Source organism: Phyllobates terribilis, unplaced genomic scaffold (genome assembly GCF_046119375.1).
Source record: "Phyllobates terribilis strain yellow unplaced genomic scaffold, ASM4611937v1 Scaffold_7__3_contigs__length_470593459, whole genome shotgun sequence".
NCBI classification, from domain to species: Eukaryota; Metazoa; Chordata; class Amphibia; order Anura; family Dendrobatidae; genus Phyllobates; species Phyllobates terribilis.
The window spans coordinates 306645783-306668705 of NW_027362767.1; the positions used below are offsets into that span (position 1 = coordinate 306645783).

At 41.7% G+C, this 22923-nt stretch overlaps 1 protein-coding gene across 3 annotated transcripts in view; it reads left to right on the forward strand.

Moving 5' to 3' along the window:
• Positions 1 to 22923, forward strand: part of GRIA3 (glutamate ionotropic receptor AMPA type subunit 3) — a 450644-nt gene that overhangs the window by 66307 nt on the left and 361414 nt on the right. For all 3 annotated transcript variants that reach the window (XR_012247463.1, XM_073641082.1, XM_073641083.1), the window contains exon 3: positions 18597 to 18836. Coding sequence is in view for 2 of the 3 variants with exons in the window: in XM_073641082.1 (XP_073497183.1) it covers positions 18597 to 18836 (240 nt within the window). In the remaining variant the exon portion in view is untranslated. The remainder of the gene's footprint in view (positions 1 to 18596; positions 18837 to 22923) is intronic.

Below are 22923 nucleotides of genomic sequence, written 5' to 3' on the forward strand. Positions count from 1 at the left end.
AGGACTTGAGGGAAGAATGCACCCGTGAGTCCGTGCATGAAGAGTTTAAGAAGGCTGTGGGAGCCTGTAAGGTGTACTTGACCTCAGAAGCTAAACAGCTGGTGGTCCTGTCCACGACCGAAGTCACAGTGAAGAGGGTGGCGATCCTAAGTGATATGCACTGGCGATGTATTCGCACGAAGCGGTTTCTCCGGTTGAAGACGGAGCAAGCCGTTAGACAACTGGAGCTTAGGAGGAAAGCTCACAGTATGCGTGAAGAGGTCATCCGGGTGCCTCATGTTCTGGTGAGAAAGCTCATTGGGAGAAGCGGTCGAGCCATGCAGATGATGGTCAAAAAGTCTGGTGTGATGAGAGTAAGCAGTCCACGTGATCAACAGGACTGGATACCAGACGAAGACGGCATGGTGTCCTTCTCCGCTGTAGGAACAGAAGAAAGCCTAGAATATATACGCATGCTGATTGAGTACCGAGTGACCTACCTGCAGGAGGTAGAACAATTGAATCTCGCTAGACTGCGAGTAGATAGACAGCATCATCTGAGCAGCAGAAGATGGAAGCCGTCTAGAAATAGTGAGACCCGACAGAGAAAGGGCCCCCTAAATAACAGAACAGCTACAGCTGAAGTTAGGGACCTTTTAGGATGTCCTGAGAGTAGTGGGTGTGGGTTTAGAGGTAGTGAGACCTCCAGTAACTCAGGTTTGAGCAGTCCGTACAAACGACCCAATAGAGGACAGGACAGTACGGAGTCGAACCGGACCTTAGATACCAGGGCATGTGAGTCGCACTGCTGTATTGACCGCTGGGAGCGGGGAAGACCTGACAGGGTTTTGATTGACCGCTGGGAGCGGGGGAGACCTGACAAGGTTACAACTGACCGCTGGGAGCGGGGGAGACCTGACAAAGTTACGACCCGGAAAGGTGACCTGACGAAGTCAGTGACAGTGACAAATGGTAGGTCCCTAAGGAATGGGCTAATGTCATTGACTAAGGTTCCAGGGGCTGAGTAGCACAATTGTAAAGTTCATGGTCTATATGTGAGCTGGGGGTTATAATGTTATTGTGTATATTATGTGTTCAACCCCACAAGTTTGAACAGAGGGGGGGGGATATGTAATGCAGCAGGTTGCTAGCATTACTGTAAATGGTCCAGGATGTGCTTACCGGACCATGTACCTTCCCCTTTATCTGACTGGTCACATGACTGTGACATCACCCAGGTCCTGCATGCACAGTAAAGCTCTGTATACATGACTGGGACAGCACACAGGACCTATACACACAGCTGACTGATCACATGACTGTGACATCAGCAAGGTCCTGTCAGTATGTGGCTGTCTGTGCACAGCATATATAAACCCGCTTAATTTGAGACAGGTGTGTTCGGTGTGAGAGGCGTGAGGCCTGTTCCCCATGTGTGTGGGATACCGTGATACCGTGAAGCCTGGCAGCCTGAAGGCAAAGACTGGATCCTGTGCGGATGCTAGTGGCCTTGGAAGGCAGCGGCTTTGAAGTGAAGCCTGGTACCTGAAAGGTCGAGCCTGGATCCTGTGCGGATGTCAGTGGCCTTTGAGGGAGAGCCGGCTTGAGTAAGAGTCCTGGAAGGCAGAGCCTGGATCCTGTGTGGATGTCAGTGGCCTTTGAGGGAACGACGGCTGGAGACCCCTACCTGGGAAGCCGCAGAGCCACAGTGGTGGCAGAGTAACGGACTGAGACAGCTATACCCGGCAAAGGTAATACCCGGTGCTATATGGACATTGTGATATGAACATTGCTACTTTATTACCTTGCCGTAAGCTGTACCCTGGAGCAAGTGGGCCGGTGTACCACTTGGCTCATGAATTGTTTATGTGTGTAAACCTGCCGGTGGCAGACTAAGATGAACTGTGTGTGAACAGCGGTTTATGAAGTGCCATAATAAACTGCAACATTGTGTGAAAAACGTAAAGACATTGCACGTGTGCATTGATTGACGCAGCGAAGCGAGTTACCCCCAGTATGATGACGAGCGCTGCCTTACAATATATAGATATATATATATATATCTATATATATAATCGTCTTATCCCGTCTGTCTGTCTGTCTGTCTATCTGTCTGTCTGTCTGTCCAGGAAATCCCGCGTCGCTCATTGGTCCGGCAGCGGCCAATCAGCACCGCGGGATTTCTGAAAAAAGATGGCGGCTGTTAGCGGCTCATCTCCCGGCCGGTACCAGCAGAAGGACCTCGACCGCCGGACCCATCTGCAGGACGGAGATGCAGCCGGGAGATGAGCGGCGCGAGGCGCTCATCTCCCGACCGGTAGCAGCGGAAGGACCGCCGGCGTCGCTGACCTCCATGCGGAAGAGAGGACCGGGGAGCGGCGCTGCGGGTCGGGATACTTCTGCTGCGAGCGCCCGCTCATGTCCCGGGTTCTCGCAGCGGAAGTACCCGCACAGGCAGCGCCGCTCCCCGTTGCTCACCAAGACGATTCGATGATTGGTCGCGGTCTTCGGACACGACCAATCACTGATCTTAGCGCAAAAGTTAAACACCGCTGTGCTGATTGGTCGCGGACGCTGCCCGTGACCAATCACCGACTTGGGCGCCACATTTAAATATCGGCCGCGACCAATCAGCACAGCGGTGTTTAAATGTGGAGCCAAGATCGGTGATTGGTCGTGGCCGATATTTAAATTTGGCGCCCAAATCGGTGATTGGTCACGGGCAGCATCCGCGACCAAGCAGCACAGTAGTGTTTAACTTTTGCAGCAAGATCAGTGATTGAATGCGGGCCAAGACGGCGACCAATCACCGATTTGTGCGGCACATTTAAATAGCGGCCGTGACCAATTGGATGTCAGCGCCGCTCCCCGGTCCTCCCTTCACACCCTAGCCGCATGGATGTCAGCGGCGCTGCCTGTGCGGATACTTCCGCTGCGAGAACCCGGGACATGAGCGGGCGCTCGCAGCAGAAGTATCCGGACCGGCAGCGCCGCTCCCCGGTCCTCCCTTCACACCCTAGCCGCTGATGTCCCCACAGTACCCGCATGGCGTTACAAATGTCCGGACATTTGTGTTAAAAATCGCTGATTGGTCGCTATCGCAGTGGCTAGGGTGTCAAGGGAGGACCGGGGAGCGGCGCTGCGGGTCGGGATACTTCTGCTGCGAGCAGTCGCTGATCTCCCGGCTTCTCGCAGTGGAAGTAGCCGCACAGGCAGCGCCGCTCCCCGGTCCTCACTAATACGATTCCGCTCCCCGCTCCTCACCAATACGATTCGCTGATTGGTCGCGCTCTCCGCACGCGACCAATCAGTGATCTTGGCGCTAAAGTTAAACACCGCTCTGCTGATTGGTCGCGGCCGCTGCCCGCGACCAATCACCGATTTGGGCGTCACATTTAAATAGCGGCCGCGACCAATCACCAATTTTAATGCCACATTTAAACACTGCTGTGCTAATTGGTCGCGGACGCCAGCCGCGACCAATCAGCGAGCTTGGCGCCAAATTTAAACAACGCTCTGCTGATTGGTCGCGGGCGCCAGACGCGTCCAATCTGCTAGATTGGCGCCAAATTTAAACAACGCTCTGCTGCTTGGTCGCGGTGGCGGGCCGCGACCAATCAGCGAGATGGCCGGCAAATTTAAACGCCGCTCTGCTCATTGGTCACGGTGGCCGGCCGCGACCAATCAGCGAGATGGGCGGCACATTTAAACGCAGCTCTGCTGATTGGTTGCGGCCGCCGGCCGACCACGACCAATCAGCCAGATTGGCGCCAAATTTAAACACCGCTGTGCTCATTGGTCCCAGCCGCCAGCGACCGCTACTAATCAGCGATTTTGGCGCCAAATTTAAACAACGCTCTGCTGATTGGTCGATTTTATTGACAAATTTAAGCAAGCTCTCCGGTCCTCACTAACACAGTTCGCTGATTGGTCGCGGCCGCCACCCGTGACCAATCACCGATCTTGCCGCCAAATTTAAACACCGTTTTGCTGATTGCGCCCGGTCGGCTGCATACATATTCTAGAATACCCGTTGCATTAGAATCGGGCCACCATCTAGTATGTATATATATATATATATATATATATATATATATATATATATATATACAGTACAGACCAAAACTTTGGACACACCTTCTCATTTAAAGATTTTTCTGTATTTTCATGACTATGAAAATTGTACATTCACACTGAAGGCATCAAAACTATGAATTAACACATGTGGAATTATATACTTACCAAAAAAGTGTGAAACAACTGAAAATATGTCTTATATTCTAGGTTCTTCAAAGTAGCCACTTTTTCTTTGACTGCTTTGCACACTCTTGGCATTCTCTTGATGAGCTTCAAGAGGTAGTCACCGGAAATGGTTTTCAACAATCTTGAAGGAGTTCCCAGAGATGCTTAGCACTTGTTGGCCCTTTTGCCTTCACTCTGCGGTCCAGCTCACCCCAAACCATCTAGATTGGGTTCAGGTCTGTTGACTGTGGAGGCCAAGTCATCTGGCGTAGCACCCCATCACTCTCCTTCTTGGTCAAATAGTCCTTACACAGCCTGGAGGTGTGTTTGGGGTCATTGTCCTGTTGAAAAATAAATGATGGTCCAACTAGACACAAACTGGATGGAATAGCATGCCGCTGCAAGATGCTGTGGTAGCCATGCTGGTTCAGTATGCCTTCAATTTTGAATAAATTCCCAACAGTGTCACCAGCAAAGCACCCCCACACCATCACACCTCCTCCTCCATGCTTCACGGTGGGAACCAGGCATGTAGAGTCCATCCGTTCACCTTTTCTGCATCGCACAAAGACACGGTGGTTGGAACCAAAGATCTCAAATTTGGACTCATCAGACCAAAGCACAGATTTCCACTGGTCTAATGTCCATTCCTTGTGTTCTTTAGCCCAAACAAGTCTCTTCTGCTTGTTGCCTGTCCTTAGCAGTGGTTTCCTAGCAGCTATTTTACCATGAAGGCCTGCTGCACAAAGTCTCCTCTTAACAGTTGTTATAGAGATGTGTCTGCTGTTAGAACTCTGTGTGGCATTGACCTGGTCTCTAATCTGAGCTGCTGTTAACCTGCGATTTTTGAGGCTGGTGACTCGGATAAACTTATCCTCAGAAGCAGAGATAACTCTTGGTCTTCCTCCCTGGGGCGGTCCTCATGTGAGCCAGTTTCTTTGTAGCGCTTGATGGTTTTTGCAACTGCACTTGGGGACACTTTCAAAGTTTTCCCAATTTTTCGGACTGACTGGCCTTCATTTCTTAAAGTAATGATGGCCACTCATTTTTCTTTACTTAGCTGTTTTTTCTTGCCATAATACAAATTCTAACAGTCCATTCAGTAGCACTACCAGCTGTGTATCCACCTGACTTCTGCACAGCACAGTTGATGGTCCCAACCCCATTTATAAGGCAAGAAATCCCACTTATTAAACCTGACAGGGCACACCTGTGAAGTGAAAACCATTTCCGGTGACTACCTTTTTGAAGCTCATCAAGAGAATGCCAAGAGTGTGCAAAGCAGTCATCAAAGCAAAAGGTGGCTACTTTGAAGAACCTAGAATATAAGACATATTGTCAGTTGTTTCACACTTTTTTGTTAAGTATATAATTCCACATGTGTTAATTCATAGTTTTGATGCCTTCAGTGTGAATGTACAATTTTCAAAATCATGAAAATACAGATGAGAAGGTATGTCCAAACTTTTGGTCTGTACTATATATATATATATATATATATATATATATGTATATATATATATATATATATATATATATATATATATATATATATATATATATATATATAAGGCAGCACTAATAAAGTTCACCTTTTTTCACAAATAAATGTTTGGAGTGCTGCCTGCCTTTTTCATTACTATCATTGCTACAAACGGATATTTGTTTGGGGGGCCTTGCAAGTTCTTTGCTGTACATATATATATATATATATATATATATGTGTAATGTTTATGTATTACATATATATATCATATTGTATATTTATTACACAAGTACATACATTGAAAAAAAGACCTAGGTCCATCAAGTTCATCCTTTCTCCACCCTTATACCCTTATACATTATTATTATTATTATTATTTATTTGTATAGCGCCATTGATTCCATGGTGCTGTACATGAGAAGGGGTTACATACAAAATAGAGATATCACTTACAGTAAACAAACTAACAATGATAGACTGGTACAGAGGGTAGAGGACCCTGCCCTTGCGGGCTTACATTCTACAGGAACGGGGAAGGAGACAGTAGGTTGCGGGGGTTGCAGTAGCTCCGGTGTTGTTGAGGTGGCAGCAAGCAAGGTCATGGCAGGCTGTAAGCTTGTTTGAAGACATGGGTTTTCAGATTCTGTCTTAAGGATCCAAATGTGGAGGCTAATCGGACGTGTTGAGGCAGAGAATTGCAGAGGATATTTAGGAGAAATCTTGGAGGCGATTGGGTGAGGAACAAATAAGTGTGGAGGAGAGAAGAAAATCTTGAAAGGATGGAAGATTACGTAAGGGAATATATCGGGAGATGAGTTCAGAGATGTACGGAGGAGAAAGGTTATGGATGGCTTTGTAGTTCAGTGTTAGTAGTTTGAACTGGCTATGCTGGGCAATTGAGAGCTAGGGAAGGGATTTGCAAAGGGGGGTAGCAGAGGAGTAACGAGGCGAGAGATGAACAAGTCGATCAGCGGAGTTAAGGATGGACTGGAGGGGTGCGAGGGTGTTAGCAGGTAGGGCACAGACGAGGATGTTGCAGTAGTCGAGGCAGGAGACGATGAGGGCGTGCACAAGCAGTTTAGTGGATTGAGGGTTGAGGAAAGGACGGATTCTGGAAATATTTTTGAGCTGGAGGCAACAGGAGGTGGCAAGGTCTTGGATGTGTGGTTTGAAGGACAGGGCAGAGTCAAGGGTTACTTAGAGGCAGCAGATTGCCGGTACAGAGTAAAGTGTGATGTCATTTATTGTGATAGAAAGATCAGGTGGGGAAGGTATGCGAATTGGGGGAAAGATGATGAGTTCAGTTTTGTCCACATTGAGCTTGAGGAAGCGAGAGGAGAACACGGAGGATATGGCTGGTAGACATGCTGTGATTCTGGACAGTAGAGAGGTGACATCTGGGCCAGAGAAGTAGGTCTGGGTGTCATCAGCATACAGATGGTACTGGAAGCCATGGGATTTTATGAGCTGTCCCAGGCCAAGGGTATAGATTGAGAAGGGTAGGGGTCCTAGGACAGAGCCTTAAGGGACTCCAACAGAGAGGGGACAGAATGAGGAGGTAGTGTGGGAGTGGGAGACGCTAAGTGTGCGGTTAGAAAGGTATGAGGAGATCCAGGATAGGGCAAGGTTTTTGAAACCAAAGGAAGAGAGAGAATCTGTAGTAGGAGGCAGTGGTCAACTGCGTCGAAGGCAGAGGACAGGTCAAGAAGAAGGAGTACAGAGAATTGTCTGTTAGCTTTGGCTGTAAGTAAGTCATTAGTAATTTTGGTAAGAGCTGTTTCGGTGGAATGGTGGGAGCGGAAGCCAGATTGTCGGTTGTCGAAGAGAGAGTTAGATGACAAGTGAGAGGAAAGTACAGCGTGAATGTGTTGCTCAAGGAGTTTGGAGGCAAATGGGCGCAGCGATGTGGGGCGGTAGCTGGATAAGGCTGTTGGATCTAGGCATAGCTTTTTGAGGATGGGCGTGATTGTGGCATGTTTGAAGGCAGAGGGGAAGGTACCAGAAGTTAGTGATAGGTTGAAGAGATGGGTTAGGGATGGGATGAGTGTGGAGGTGAGGTTGGGGAGGAGGTGGGATGGGATGGGGTCGAGTGCACAAGTGGTGAGGTGTGATTTGGAGAGGAGACAAGTAAGTTCTCTTTCAGTGATGTTGGAAAGGGAGGTTATGGGGGAAAGGCAATGGTCTGGAAAACAACGGGGTTGTGGTGGTTGGACAGTAAAGACTTGCCTTGTTTAGTTAATCTTGTTTTTGAAGTGTGTGGAAAACTCCTCAGCGAAGATGACAGAGGTCGGAGGGGGCAGTGGAGGGTGAAGGAGAGTGTTGAAAGTGTTGAATAACTGTTTGGGGTTGTAGGATAAGGAAGATATGAGGGTTGTGAAGTAGGCCTGTTTAACAGAGGTGAGGGCTGATTCGAATGCAAGTGTTGCTTGTTTGAATGCAGTGGAGTCATCTTGCGAATGTGTTTTCTTCTAACGACGCTCTGCAACCCTGGACGCTTGCCGAAGCTGTTTAGTTAGGTTGTTGTGCCAGGGTTGTCTATTGATTCGTCGCGCTCTGCCATGCACAAGAGGGGCGACCGAGTAAATAGCTGATGCTAGAGTGGCATTGTAGAAAGCAGTGGCTCTGTCTGTGTTGTGAAGATATGGATGTCAGTGGTAGAATAGAATCGGAGAGTGTGTGAGTGTCTAGATGTGCAAGGTTTCCTGGGGGGGTGTGCTAGTTGCTGGACATGAGTGACAGGTGAGGAGGACAGGGATGAAAACTTGAGTAGATGGTGATCAGATAGGGGTAGGGGGGAGGTTGGGATGTTAGATAGGGAGAAGAGTCTGGTGAAGATGAGGTCTAGTGTGTGTCCATCTGTGTGGGTGGCTGAGGAGGACCAATGAGTAAGTCCAAAAAATGAAGTGAGCGACAGGAGTTTGGATGCTGCTGACTGGTGAGTCTCAGTGGGGATGTTGAAGTCGCCCATGATGATTGTGGGAATGTCAGCAGAGAGACAGTAAAGAAGCCAGGTGGAGAATTGGCCAATAAAGGCAGTGACCGGGCCCGGAAGTCGGTATATGACAGCCGGTTGGAGGGAGAGTAGATGCGGATAGAGATACATTCTCTATCACTAGATTATCTATAACCGACACTGCCATTTGTTGTGAGGAAATCATCCAGCCCCTTATATAAAGCTGGTATAGTATCTGCCATTACTACCTCTTGTGGTCGGCATTCCACAGTTCGATTGCTCTGACTGTGAAGAACCCTTTCCTATTTAGCTGCTGGAATCGCCTGTCTTCCACCACTAATGAGTGCCCCCTGGTCCTTAGTATAGTCTTTGGAAGGAATAAGTCATGTGCTAGACCTTTATACTGGCCACACATATATTTATACATGTAAATGAGATCCCCTCTGAGACGTCTTTTTTCTAAGCTAAACAAGGCCAACTTTTCCAACCTCTCATCATACGAGAGGCCTTCCATCCCTTGTAATAATCTAGTTGCCCGCCTTTGAACTGACTCTAACTTCTGAATATCCTTTTTAAAATGTGGAGTCCAAAACTGGATCCCATATTCTATATGTGGCCTCACCAGTGATTTATAGAGGGGTTACAGCACATTGGGGTCAGGGGATTTTTTTGAATTCATGTATATCTATGTCTGTCAGCAATGTAGGTTTCTCAGTCAACCAACCAAAGATCATGTAAAAAAAATTCAGCAAATTATAATTATTTTTAATTATTTCAAAAAATGATCAATAAATTCTATAATTATTTTACTTTTTTTTTTGGTATATTGCTAATTGCTGTAGATATCATTTACACAATGCTACCAGCAACATTTCTGTAAGGGTTTAGGAAAGAACTTAAAAGAATCAAAAGAATGCCTATAAGTCATTCTTATTTTGTGCAACTATCATCATATTTCAAAGTACTAGTGACTTCAAACATCTAGTCAGCATGTGACAAAACACAAGGAAACGAGGCCATCAAATAATTTATTAACACTGTCAAATAATAAATATGTGCACTGATATTTGCTTGCAACTTTGTACCAGGAATCATTACAGTATTAATTGAAAAACTGCACGACGAGGAGTCCATGCAGAAGTCGTCAAAGCAGAATTCTAAAAGTAATTAAAGACCGTGCTATTAATGCTAATTTAGCCTTTTCACACTGACTAATACAAATGCATCATCTGTTATTGTTTACTGCCATCTTTCATTTATCAGATGTAAAACTTTACAAAGCCCAGGAACCTCGAGCTGTTTATATACACAAGTGACATTTTTACCGGACCCTGTGAATAAACAACAACGCTATAGAATATTAATAGAGCTGCAGGTTTGAAAACCAAATGAGAGCTAAGATAATTAGTTCTTTTATCTCCCCCTTAAAGGAAAAACAAAAAAGGTTTATTTGCCCTTTAAATGGGACAATAAAATCCAATTGGCATCCTGTGGCGTGTTTAGAGTAGATAATAAGTCATTCACTGGTATTAAAGGAAAAGGTTTAAATAATGTTATTGGAAATTGGCCGCTTAATTCGGGAAGTTACTCTGATGCTGCAGATTCTTAGAATCAATGGCTGGTATCTTCAGTAATTACTGCTTATAATCAAGATGGTCTTCCAATACAATTAGTCCTAGATCATGCTGATTCTACTTTATATTATTAGTCATATATGAGTCACTAGATTCTTATTCTGTACTTCGCTTATCTGATGTTCCGCTGTTCAAAGGGATTGTGCAAAATGAAACAACTCAATATGATCTACAAAGTCAATACTATTTTTTCACCTTCTAATCTAAGCGAAGAAAATACCACTTGTAAAAGTTATTATGTTCATTAGATTTGTGATAGCATTCGCTGTTCATATCAGCCGGGAATACCAATCTACAATATACAGTATAAAAGGTTCGTCCTCTGATTTTCAAACTTAGTGCTAATGTTAAATTGCCAATACACATTAGAGGAATGGCACTTTAAAACATCTTGTTTGTTTCCATTTTTTTTAGATCTCATATAGTGTATTTCAGAATTGCTGAGATTGTCAATGCCATTCACATAGCTTCCTATGTCAGAAATGAGCAAGGTCCAATTTGATAGGAAGCAAATTAGTTTTTGCCTGAAACCAAATGTAAATATTGGGAGAGAACAGTATCTGACCACCATGCAACTAAATAGTGCTAACCACCAAGTCATCATGGTCACCAGGAGTCCAAGGTGTATACAGGGACATACTTAACTACAGTTAAAAGGAATCTGTCTCTAGGTTTTTGCTACCCCATTTAAGAGAATCATGATGTAGAGGAAAAGAACCGGATTCGAGTGATATGTCCCTTACTTGCTGAAGTACTAGATACGAGCAAATCTTTTAACATTTGAATTCACAATCTTCAACAAATTTTCCTCAAAAAAATAAATTTTGCTGCAAATTTGCCATGAATCTCAATACTGCAAAATTTCAAATTGCCCAGAAAATAAATGTATAAAACTCTGAGGTCTCCTGGGTCTGTATTAAGCTTCCTTTGAGCTCTTTAAACAACCTTGCCCAAGCAAGTAACCTTAGCCTATCTGTCTAGGAGAAAACAGATGGTAACTGATGTTAACCAGCAATCCATTTAACAACACTTCAGTAAGAAACTTTCAGGCTACTTAAATTGTCAAAATGGTCCAAAAAAACAAGCATCTGCAAAAGGTTGGTCGCTATATTCAGATGGAGTGTATGGGTGTAATATTGGAATATCAACAAGAAAGTGTACAAAAAATATATGCATATATTTATTTATTTTTACTACACGCATACTGTGAGGTAGATAGTTGTGTTTACATTTCTGGAATGTGGAGGTTTTTATTTTGTGCTTATACAACAAAATTATGGCTTGCCCATCTCACAAGCAAGGAAGCATAATTTCTCTGACACACAAGTCTTGGTTTCAGAATTTTTCTTCAATAGTAAGATTAGTGCATGGGTATTAAACTGCCTTCTTTGCAATATGAGAAAAAAAAAGATACTGTTATTAAGGTGCTGTTACTGTCGTATGTCACAAAACAATCAAGTCACAGTCACGCCGACTGTGCAAGTAGATCACCTCCCTATCCTTGAATTTATGATTACTATTCACAGATTTAGACTAGCACTCCCATTTTCAATGAGTTTCAGATATATGCCTTTTTTTGTCCCTCATTTTTTAAAATGGCTGTGCTAGTCTCTCCTAATTGGCTGCACTAGACCATGTGATGTGATAGCTTCAATATAAAAAAGTGAAACGTTTGTGGTCTGTATCCGTGCTGCCAGCTGATGAAGAAATGTTAATTGTCAGAGATAATGTAAAATAATGATTTTTACATTTTTTTTACACGCTTCGAAATGTAGCCCACTTCTTCTTCAGGAAACAAAAACTATAAAATATATTTTGTGTTTCCTGCAGAAGTGGGCTACACTTCGAAACGCGCAGAAAAATAAAATAAAAACATTATTTTACATTATCTCTGGCAATTGCGTTTCTTCTTCAGCTGGCAGCGCAGATACGGACCACAAACTTTCCACTTTTTTTTATATTTTTCTGGTGAAATCACCCATGGATCTGCAGCAGCCATATAACCTGGGATCAGGTCAACATATATTAATATCATCCTTGTTAATTATCACCGGATAAGACCCTATTTTTGGGCTACCTTTTCTCTTTCTCCTCAGCTGTTTATATCTTTGTACTACACCTGTGATAGCTTCAAGGCATTTTTGGGAAGCCCGTGTAGCTGAGCCTGATGTCATGAGCCCACTCTCTGGCTGCTTCAGTCTTCAACACAGTGTGAAATGGTACCATAAAAAAAAAAATTTCGCGATTCTTGCAAATCAAATCACAAATTGTTTGAATTTGGGGGGACATGGGAAATTCTGAAAATCCAACTCAAAGTTTATCTGCACAGAATCAATCCGCTCACCTCTGCTCAGGATATAAGCCATTGCCAGTGATTTGTCTCTATAACATCCAGGTCTGCCCCTCTGTTTTTGCTTCTGTCGCTGGGTGGTGCTGCATCTTCGTTGTGGGTGATGCTTGGCGGCAAGACAGTTCTGTTTATTTCTCTGGAGCTTGTGGTGCCAAATAGGCAGGGAACTTGGGGGTTAATTGCTGTCTTTAGATTAGTATTAACTCCTTGTTGTGAGCCTTGAGTGGGGCTGCTCACTATATAAACTCCTGAATCTCTGTCTTCCACTGCCAGTCATTAGTACTGCCTTACTTGGTCAATGCTATTGTTCTATCCTGTTTTTTCTAGTGATTTATCCTGTTTGAGACTTTGGCTAATTTTCTGACTATTGTCCTGGTGGACAATTTTGTCCCTTATCCATACTTTCTAGTTCTGTCCCGCAATCTGACCATTTCTGCCAGCCTGCTCCACCGGCTAGCAGCTACTCCGTAAACTCAACCCAGTCTATACTTCTGTATAGGACTTAAGGGGTAAAGGCAAAAGTTCACCTGGGGCCTGATTTATGAAGTGGTTCATGCAAAGTGTGTATGTGGAAGTCCTTTTTAGACCTGCCATGTGGCCATAAATAAAGCAAATTTATATTCTCATTTTACCATATGAAATAAACATGTATATTAATATGACAGCACCCCCATACATATAATTGGAAAAATTAAAAAGTTGTCCAGACTTGCTGATTTCATCATGGTGGTAGTATGTTACTGCATTCTCTACCTTGTAAACATGTGCACATTTGAGCACATGAGTATGCATGTGTATAGAGAGATCAGAACTGGGTGTCAGACAAACGAGAACAACAATTCATCTCAACAATTACCTGTTAAGTATGGGCACCTTTACAGATATGGCCAGTTTTTCCCCCTGGGATGAGCAGCCATTAGTCCTTGTGCTACCAATCTATTAAATATTAACAAGCAAAAATCAAGCAAGTGGAAGTTTTAGGTTAATGAGTGCTAACATCAGCCAGATAACTTTCTTCCAGCAATTAGCTGTGTTTTATCATCAGCCTGTCTTTCAATTAGTCACAGGTAAATTGGGTGGATAGATTCATTAACATAAATGCTGTGTATGCACTACTTGGGTGACTGTCAATTGTAAATTATAATTGCCTAAATATTATAAAATTATACAATTTTGGCCTTTCGTGCACCCATCCATGTAACAAATCAAATGCAATTGTGAATAATCTTAAAATAGTTCTTGATAAATATGGGTATGTGCACTGCACACCCATATTTTTTAACCACTTTGCGTCTTTTGATAGCAATGTGCAAGTAATCTCATCATACAAACAGATGGTAAGCCAGTAGTAACCACCAATCCATTTAATAACTCAGTACACTGACAGTATTTTCATTTTTTTCGTAAACAAATGAGTCAAAAATTAGTCCTCCAACTCAAACTGATGGTGTCACTGTCAAAGATAACATTATCCTGCTGTGACTGGGATATGATATGCCATATGTTACAAAATGCCCTACATTTCCTCCCCACTAATACTCTTATCAAAGGCAAAGGACGCCAATTGTAACCTGCATTTGGTAGTACTTCTGACCGGACTGCTAGTGCCAGTGGTGGTGCTTCTGCTGCTTCTAGTGACTTCCATATTCTTAGCATGGGTTTTATTTTCTTTTACACTACCCCAACTAATGCCATTGCCACTTTTTTCTATACATTTCGTACAACAATATATCTAAATATTGACAATCTTTTCAATCCAAATTATTCAGCCTTGTCAAAAAGTATATGACAAAAAAGGCTAGGTCAATAGGTACACAAAGAGAAAACAAATGTGACAGAAGGTTGTAGTATAAGCAAGGCATGTACAATAGTCAAATTAGATTAGTAAAAGAGGGGTGCAAAAACAGACATACACAGTTGAATGTCTATAGTTTAATATTTTTTAAACAAAAGTCAACTCTCTTTTCAATCATGTCATAATAAATTCTAGTTAGATATACATAGTTAAATAGAGGTACAAAAATAATAAAAGTGTGTGTGGCATGCACACTTTGTAAGGTATACAGTTGCAGTTACATTTTGGGATAGTTTCTTTTGTATTAAATAAAACAACATTATTACCCCCATCACAAAAGGGATTGCACAAGAAATGCAAAAACTCTGTGCAAACGCTTGTGACTAGCAAGCTAATGGTCTTGTTTGATACTGATTTCAATTTTTGTTATGTAAAAAATATTGTGCTTCCTTGCTGATGCTGTATAGTACATTAACATTGAAATAAAAATGTGTAATTGCAATTCTAATGCAGCACTTAATATGTCTACTACACCATTTCAGTGCTCAATCACAGAGTCTGACAGTGCTTCTGGCATGCATCCTAGCTTACTCTCCCCATACCAACTGAATTTTTGTATTATTCTTAGACTACTACATTCATCTTCTTCGGTGCTGCAGTTGAACAACACATTACTGTCCAATTACATTGTCCAATGTTTAAAGACTTCCTTTTCCTATCTTTATTGCTAAGTTTGTGAGCTCTCATGTACTCTCACTATCCTAAATCACTCTAAAATCGCTGCTGCATTCCCTGCCTCAACGTTTATACTGTTTATGATAGTCTCTCCTGATTAGCTGCAATATACTATGTGATGTGATAGCTGCAAGGCATTATGTAGAAGCATGTGCAGAAGCGTTTAAGGTCAGATGAGCATTTCATGTGTCAGGATTCTGTGTCTTTCTGCAGCTTGACCACTATTGGCTTCATCTATTCACCTCAATAATTGTGCTGTATTTCCACTCCTTACCACTGAAGGCTGCTGTTCTGTTCTGTAATCGTCCTATACTAAGATGGCAGATTCTGTATCTGTGGAAGCCATCTTTTTTCTGTTTGAGTGTTCTTAAAGCAACATGGAACACTTGGTCATTGCTTGAGTATTATGTCTAGCTGCTTGTCTTGTTCCAGTTTCCAGCTCCTGAGAACTATCTTACACAGACTGTTTCCACTCCTCTTCAGATTGTTTCCTATATCTCCTATTGCTACCTCCAAGGACTTCTACTACCGGTTGCTGTTCTCCACTCCTGCTTCCCTCGCCATTGAATTCCAGCCATGCTCCACCAGTATCAGAACACTGTGGCTGATGCAATTTTCTGCAATGTGTAAAATGGCGGCTCCTCGCAAATTATTTGAACAATCATTCACCATAACCTTCAATTCTCATAAAAGTTGCCACGAATTTGATTCACATCAAATCAATTGACTCATCTCTACTTAAAAATATTTAATAAAGACTGATAATTATACAATAATGGGTTTAATGGAGTTAATAAATATAGGTTAATGGATGTTATAAATTTCTTATGATTGTAGCCGGAATTAATTAGTCATTAGTCATAATACTAGTAGTAGGAGAAGTAGGAAAAAAATCTATGTACTCTAGAATTGTGTAGTAACATTTTCCATGTTCTGGTCTGCTTAGCCATGAATGATGATAATCTTTTGAGAAAATCCCTAGGCAAAGCCTGGTTAAACAGAAATTATTCATTTTGTATGTGTGTGCATATGATGCTTTAGTGTTCGTGGTATCCTTAAGGGAGTATTTTGACGTATAGTTCCTGCAAGCCTATTTAATAGCCATCAGTCTCTGTTTTCAGAAAGCACACAAATATACAGCATGCCTCAAGACTTTCGTAACCGCTGTTCCATATGTTTTGAACATTTACCTATAAAGAAAATATTGCCAGAGCTATATAACAAATGCACAAAATACATACATTTATATATACATATATATATATATGAACAATAAAAAATTCAATAAAACCAAGATATTCCTGGCCATATTCTTACAGCAAATATTGTATTATATTGTCGGACTACTATAGACATGTTCAGTGTATCCAGATTATAACCTATAACAGGTGTAACATTTTAAGACAATATCTAATACAGCAAATCACATACTATTTCACACAGTATTCATATTGCTTAGAAGTCAATGGAGTATTGCTGATGACTAGTTACCGGAAGATTGGTAACCAAAGGTTATTTACACAAATATATGGTTTATTTGTTAAGAAAAATGTTATTTGACATAATCAGTTAAATCATTTCCATTACCCAGTGTCACAAAGCAATTTACGGAGTATATTTGCACATTGGTAAAGACTAAATTGTTAGGTTATGTTACTAGGATTTGATTTTACCATTCTTTAATTATAGCAGCAGAATTTTAAACATTTATGACCATTGCCTTCTGGATTGGAATGACCTTAAGATCAAAGAGAGATGTTTTAGATGTTCTCTAACATTGAAAGTCTAAGCACGTTCATTGCGCATGTTTATTGCTATATGTACATTATCGTACAATCTGTAAAGTCAAGGGTCTAACCTAACCTAATCTAACCCTCTGCAATTTATAAGTAAAAAAACTATTATATGGCTAAAGAGAAACTTATAGAGAATTAGCTAATTTTCTCAGAAAAAAAATAGGGATGTAAGATAAGAAGTATCAATGAAATCATAAAGTTATTACCCATATGAAAGTATAAACCAGATAGTTGACAGATTTTTTTTACACTTTTCTTATGTTATTGCTGCAGTTATACATAGAGATTGGGTACAAATATAGTATCTGAAGTACATGAATATTTTTTTATATGAAAAGGAGTGCCACAACATAAAATCTGTGTCTGACTGATTGTTGGACCATTGAGCATGGGTGCCTAAAATGAAGGGCTATTGGTTTTCTCTGATGCAGCATCACTTCTAATTCTGAATAGAGTCAAAAAAGGGATAAGAATGGGTTTTTCCCTTAAAGGAGTTGCTGACTAAATGTGCTTAAAATATATTAATTTTAACAGGTGTCTTGATATTTAGATATCGCATCAGGTCCTGGGTTTTCCAGCTCCACTTCCAGCCCTGTCCTTCAGACAGGAGAGAGCTTCCTGTCATGGCATGTCCTTCTTTCTGTAAGTAGAAGGGCAGAAGAACCCAGGATCGGATGGAATAAGTGAAGATTGGGACAACTGTGATAATTCAAGCCTATTAGCGAGAAATGAAACTTGCTTTTTGAAGCACATTTTGACATTATTTCATTAAAAACATTAACCGTTGACTTCCAAAAGCTTCTCAACTTGCGTTGTTTAGCACCAATATATGCCTTTTAATTAGGCTGAGGTTTGGAGTAGCTGCTTTAAAATAGTCCTGATGTCTGATGCCAACAATAGCCTACAATGGACATCATTTGGATGTAGAGAGATTTTTGTTTAGCATGTGATTATTTATTTTATTTGGTTAAGGTCAACTTTTTTATTTTTGTCAGTTTAACTCGTATAACAATGGAGTAAAATAAAGAAAAAACAAACTTTATTATACCCCCAACCCCGTCCTCTCCTACCCATAAATTGTCCTGCACCTCTGCTATAAATGTTTGCACTCCCAATCATTTTTAATGTGTATGAAGAAGAAGCAAATCAAACTCTAAAGAAAAAAATGACCCAATTTCGGAGACCTTGTCAAGAAGACTTCCTGGTGCAACTGTTGTCCTGTGAGCATCAACGATAATGTATTTTTCCTTCGTTCTGTGCATCTAATGAAAGCTGTGTCTTAACACAATGAAATGTGTGATGATATCACGATACACTAATTGAGCAAGATCAATCATTTTTAATGTGTTTGAAGAAGAAGCAAGTCCAACTCTAAAGAAAAAAATGACCCAATTTTGGAGTCCTTGTCAAGAAGACTTCCTGGTGCAACTGTTGTCCTGTGAGCATCAACGATAATGTATTTTTCCTTCGCTCTGTGCATCTAATGAAAGCTGTATCTTAACACAATGAAATTTGTGATATCAGGATACACTAATTGAGCAAGATCAATCAATTTTCATCTGAATAATTTCAGTTTCCTGCTGTATTATCATTAATATCTTTACTAATCATGTTTTTTTTTCTCAGTTTGTTCACAGTTTTCCCGTGGCGTCTACGCTATATTTGGCTTCTACGATCAAATGTCTATGAACACTCTTACATCATTTTGTGGTGCCCTTCACACTTCATTCATCACGCCAAGCTTTCCAACAGACGCAGATGTACAGTTCGTCATCCAGATGCGTCCAGCACTTAAAGGAGCCATTCTAACTCTTCTCAATGATTACGACTGGCAGAGATTTGTATACCTGTATGACACTGAAAGAGGTAAGAAAACCCTATCTGCGATCAATGAGAGATATTGTATCAATAATCCAACCGCAAAGCCTTCAGTACATACATTGCAGTAGGTTTTCTTAACATTGTATCATTATTCTATAATGCGCACATTTCTGAATGAATTTCTCTTATTTTTATACTACATGGTTTATTGGTAACATTTGTTATGTGGGTGAAATTGTATGTTTCTATAGTAACTAAATGCTGATGATGAGAACATCTTATGTACTTCAAAACAGCACAAGTTTTACTGCAATGCATAAAATATTTAACAATTAATTTAGGTATCTAAGGAAATATCCTGCATCATTGCAGCATATCATCAGGTGCAGCTGTTCCTATTATTTCCTGTGGAACGCCCAACTATAAACAAAACAATGCATTTTTGCTACAATTTTTGTAGACTGGTATTCATCACAGCAACAGATTACTTTAATTATTACCAAAGAGGAATTAAAGAAGTTGGCCACAACTTTTTATTATGCCCCCAATGTATCCCCCCCCGGGGCCCATAAGTGTCTTTGTAATTACCTTCTGTTGCAGGTTCTGCCTGTGAGTGGCGCTATCGGTGGCTGCTCACAGGCATCACGTGACTCCGTGCAGACATCACGACAAGTGAGGCATGACTGAGCGCTGGGGTCCCCGTGGTGGCTGCTGGGTTGTGGGCGGGGTTACCACGCGCGTCACACCCAGCATCCACGCCGCTCTTTCCCGATGAATGAGGACAGGGAGAGCGCGCGGTGGATGCTGGGTTTGACGTGCGGTGTAACTCCGCCCACAGGCTGGCATCTACCAGTGGAACACAAAAGAGGGACCCTCGGCTGCAGCCTGGACTTGTCGCGATGTCAGTGGATGTCAGAGCCGGCTGCAGCCGGGCGTCACATGATGCCTGTGAGCGGCCAGCGATCGTGCCGCTCACAGGCAGAACCTGCAACAGAAGGTAATTACAAAGACACTTATGGGCCCCGGGGGGATACATTGGGGAGGGGATAATAAGTAGTGGACAACCCCTTTAAATATGTATTGTTACGGTCCCTGAATTTTTTACACTGCACACGACTAGTGTAGGCTGAGGTGTATGCATGGGGTGTCCAATAAATTCTCAGTATTGATATGAAGCTATGACCTTATGAAATTTAATATTTTTTTATTTTTCTATACAATCACCCTTAACATTTATGCATTTCTTATAACTAAAAACTAACTTTTCTATTCCTTGAAAAAATATACATTCTTTCTTTCTCCAAACAATAGTCAGTTATCCATGATTTCAGCTCATCATCGTTAGGAAATCACCATCCATAAATATCCTTTTAAAATTGGGGAATAGGTAGTAATCACTGAGGGCTAAGTCTTGACAATAGAGTGGATGATTAATTTCCTGGTATCCATGGTCTCTCATAACAGCCCTTGGAACTTGTGCTATGAGCGTGGGCGCATTGTCGTTGAGAAAGAGCACTCCTTTCTCCAATTTTCTTCACCTTTTTACTTTAATGACACCTTGCAATTGATTTAAAGTAGCAGCATATAATATCCCACTTATAGTTTCACTCCTGATGCATCCAAATTTCAACTCCAGTCACAAGTCGATCAATAACAATTGACGGATTATCACCACACAACTTTAAAAACTCTTAAAAATAATCCACTTGAATTCCTTTATGAGGGTTCATGAACATTCAAGGTACCCATCTTGCATTGACCTTTGACAAATTAAGTCAACCATGAAGGACGTTAAGTATGATACCAACAGATATATGAGTCATTTCTGCTAAGGTTTGCATTTCAATTTCGGTATTTTTCATTATGAGTTTTTCAATTTTGTTCAATAAAATCATCTGTGAACACTTCAGTTGGTCATCTGGGACGTTAGTCATCTGCATTGCTCTCCCTGCCTCTCTTGAATTCCTTAGACCACTATTGAACGGTGGATAATGGAGAAGCAGCTTCTTGATACAATGCAACCATCTTTTAATCTACTGTATAGCTTTTTTTAATTATTTCATTGCTTTGTTAAAGGGGTTGTCCGGCCTTAGGCTACAAGTCTGCAGTCACTGTATGTGACTGCAGACTTGTGAATTCTCACATCACACATAGTGGACGTGGTGAGGATTCTTGGGTGTCGGTGCCAGCGGATGCGAGACTGTAAGTATGCGATTTCCATATATGCGGTCACTTGCAGACTAGACGTGTGTGGCCTTGCTCAATGCAAGTGTATTGATCAAGGCCAGACACATCTAGTTGGTATGTGGCTGGAAGTATGCAAATTGAATACTTTTTGCCACATGATCGTCTGCTCCTGGTGCCAGCAGTAGAGAATCCTCACAACTTGCAGTGCGCGAAGTGAGGATTCACAAGTCTGCAGTCACATTGAGTGACTGCAGACTTGTAGCCTAAGGCAGGGCAACCCCTTTAAGTTTTGTCAGATTACTATGATCATGAAAAAAAGCTGAAATTTTATATTTATACCCAAAGTGTCTCTACCAGAATCCATCATAAAACTACCAGCAAAGTAAGCATAATATGCCAATACTGAGAATTTATTGAACACCCCTCATATTTATATAAAAAGTATAGAACAGAAATGTTAAAAAAAATAACTTGCAAATATACTATGGCTTAATTAATTTATTGAACCAGATGGCCAGCCACTTCACCTCATCACTAGTAGCACGTTTAGGGAGGGAGAGGGATCACAGAACTTCTGGGACCAGGCCAACAGGTCTGAAGTCTGGTGATCCAGGCAGTTTTAATCTGTCAATGTATATTCGTACTAAATAAGCTATTTAACTTTACATTTGCCAATAAATAGTTTTTTTTTCCATTGCTGTGAATGGTAACTTTCCATTGCTGACTTTCCATTGCTGACTTGAAATATAACAATATAAGCAGATACTGTACACACAGTCATAGAATCATAGAATCATAGAATGGTAGAGTTGGAAGGGACCTCCTGGGTCATCTGGTCCAACCCCCTGCTCAAAGCAGGATTCACTAAATCATCTCAGACAGATGTCTGTCCATTGAAGGGGAACTCACCACCTCTCGTGGCAGCCTGTTCCACTCATTGATCACCCTAACTGTCAAAAAGTTTTTTATAATATCTAATCTGTGTCTCTTCCCATTCAGTTTCATCCCATTGCTTCTAGTCTTTCCTTGTGCAAATGTGAATAAAGATGATCCTTCTTCAATGTGACAGCCCTTGAGATATTTGTAGACAGCTATTAAGTCTCCTCTCAGTCTTCATTTTGCAAGCTAAACATTCCCAAATCCTGTAACCGTTCCTCATAGGACATGATTTGCAGACCGGTCACCATTCTGGTCGCTCTTCTCTGAACTTGCTTCAGCTTGTCTATGTCTTTTTTAAAATGTGGTGCCCAAAACTGGACGCAGTATTCCAGATGAGGTCTGACCAAAGAGGAGTAAAATCCGATAATGACTTCACGTGATCTAGACTGTATGCTTCTGTTAATACATCCCAGAATTGTATTTGCCTTTTTTGCTGCTGCATCACACTGTTGACTCATGTTCAGTCTATGATCTATTAGTATACCTAAGTCTTTTTCACATGTACTGTTGCTTAGCTCTATTCCTCCCATTTTGTATCTGCTTTTATCATTTTTATTGCCCAGATGTAGTACTTTGCATTTTCCCTGTTAAAAACCATTCTGTTAGTTACTGCCACACTGCTCCAGTTTATTTAGGTCTTTTTGAATCCTCTCTCTCTCTCTTCTCTAGTGTTAGCTATCCCTCCTAGCTTTGTGTCATCAGCAAATTTAATCAATTTACCTTCAATTCCTTCATCTAAATCATTGGTAAAGATGTTGAACAATACAGGACCCAGGACAGAGCCCTGTCGTACCCCACTTGAGACATTCATCCAACTGGATGTGAATACTGTTGAGCCACCCCCGTAGTGTTCGAGTTCGGTTCGGTTCGTCGAACACCCGTGTGTTCGCCGAACTGTTCGTCGAACTGTTCGTCGAACACCTTCGAACACCGTTAAAACCAATGGCAGGCAAACAAAAACACATAGAAACACATAGAAAACACCTTCAAAGGTGTTCAAAAGCTG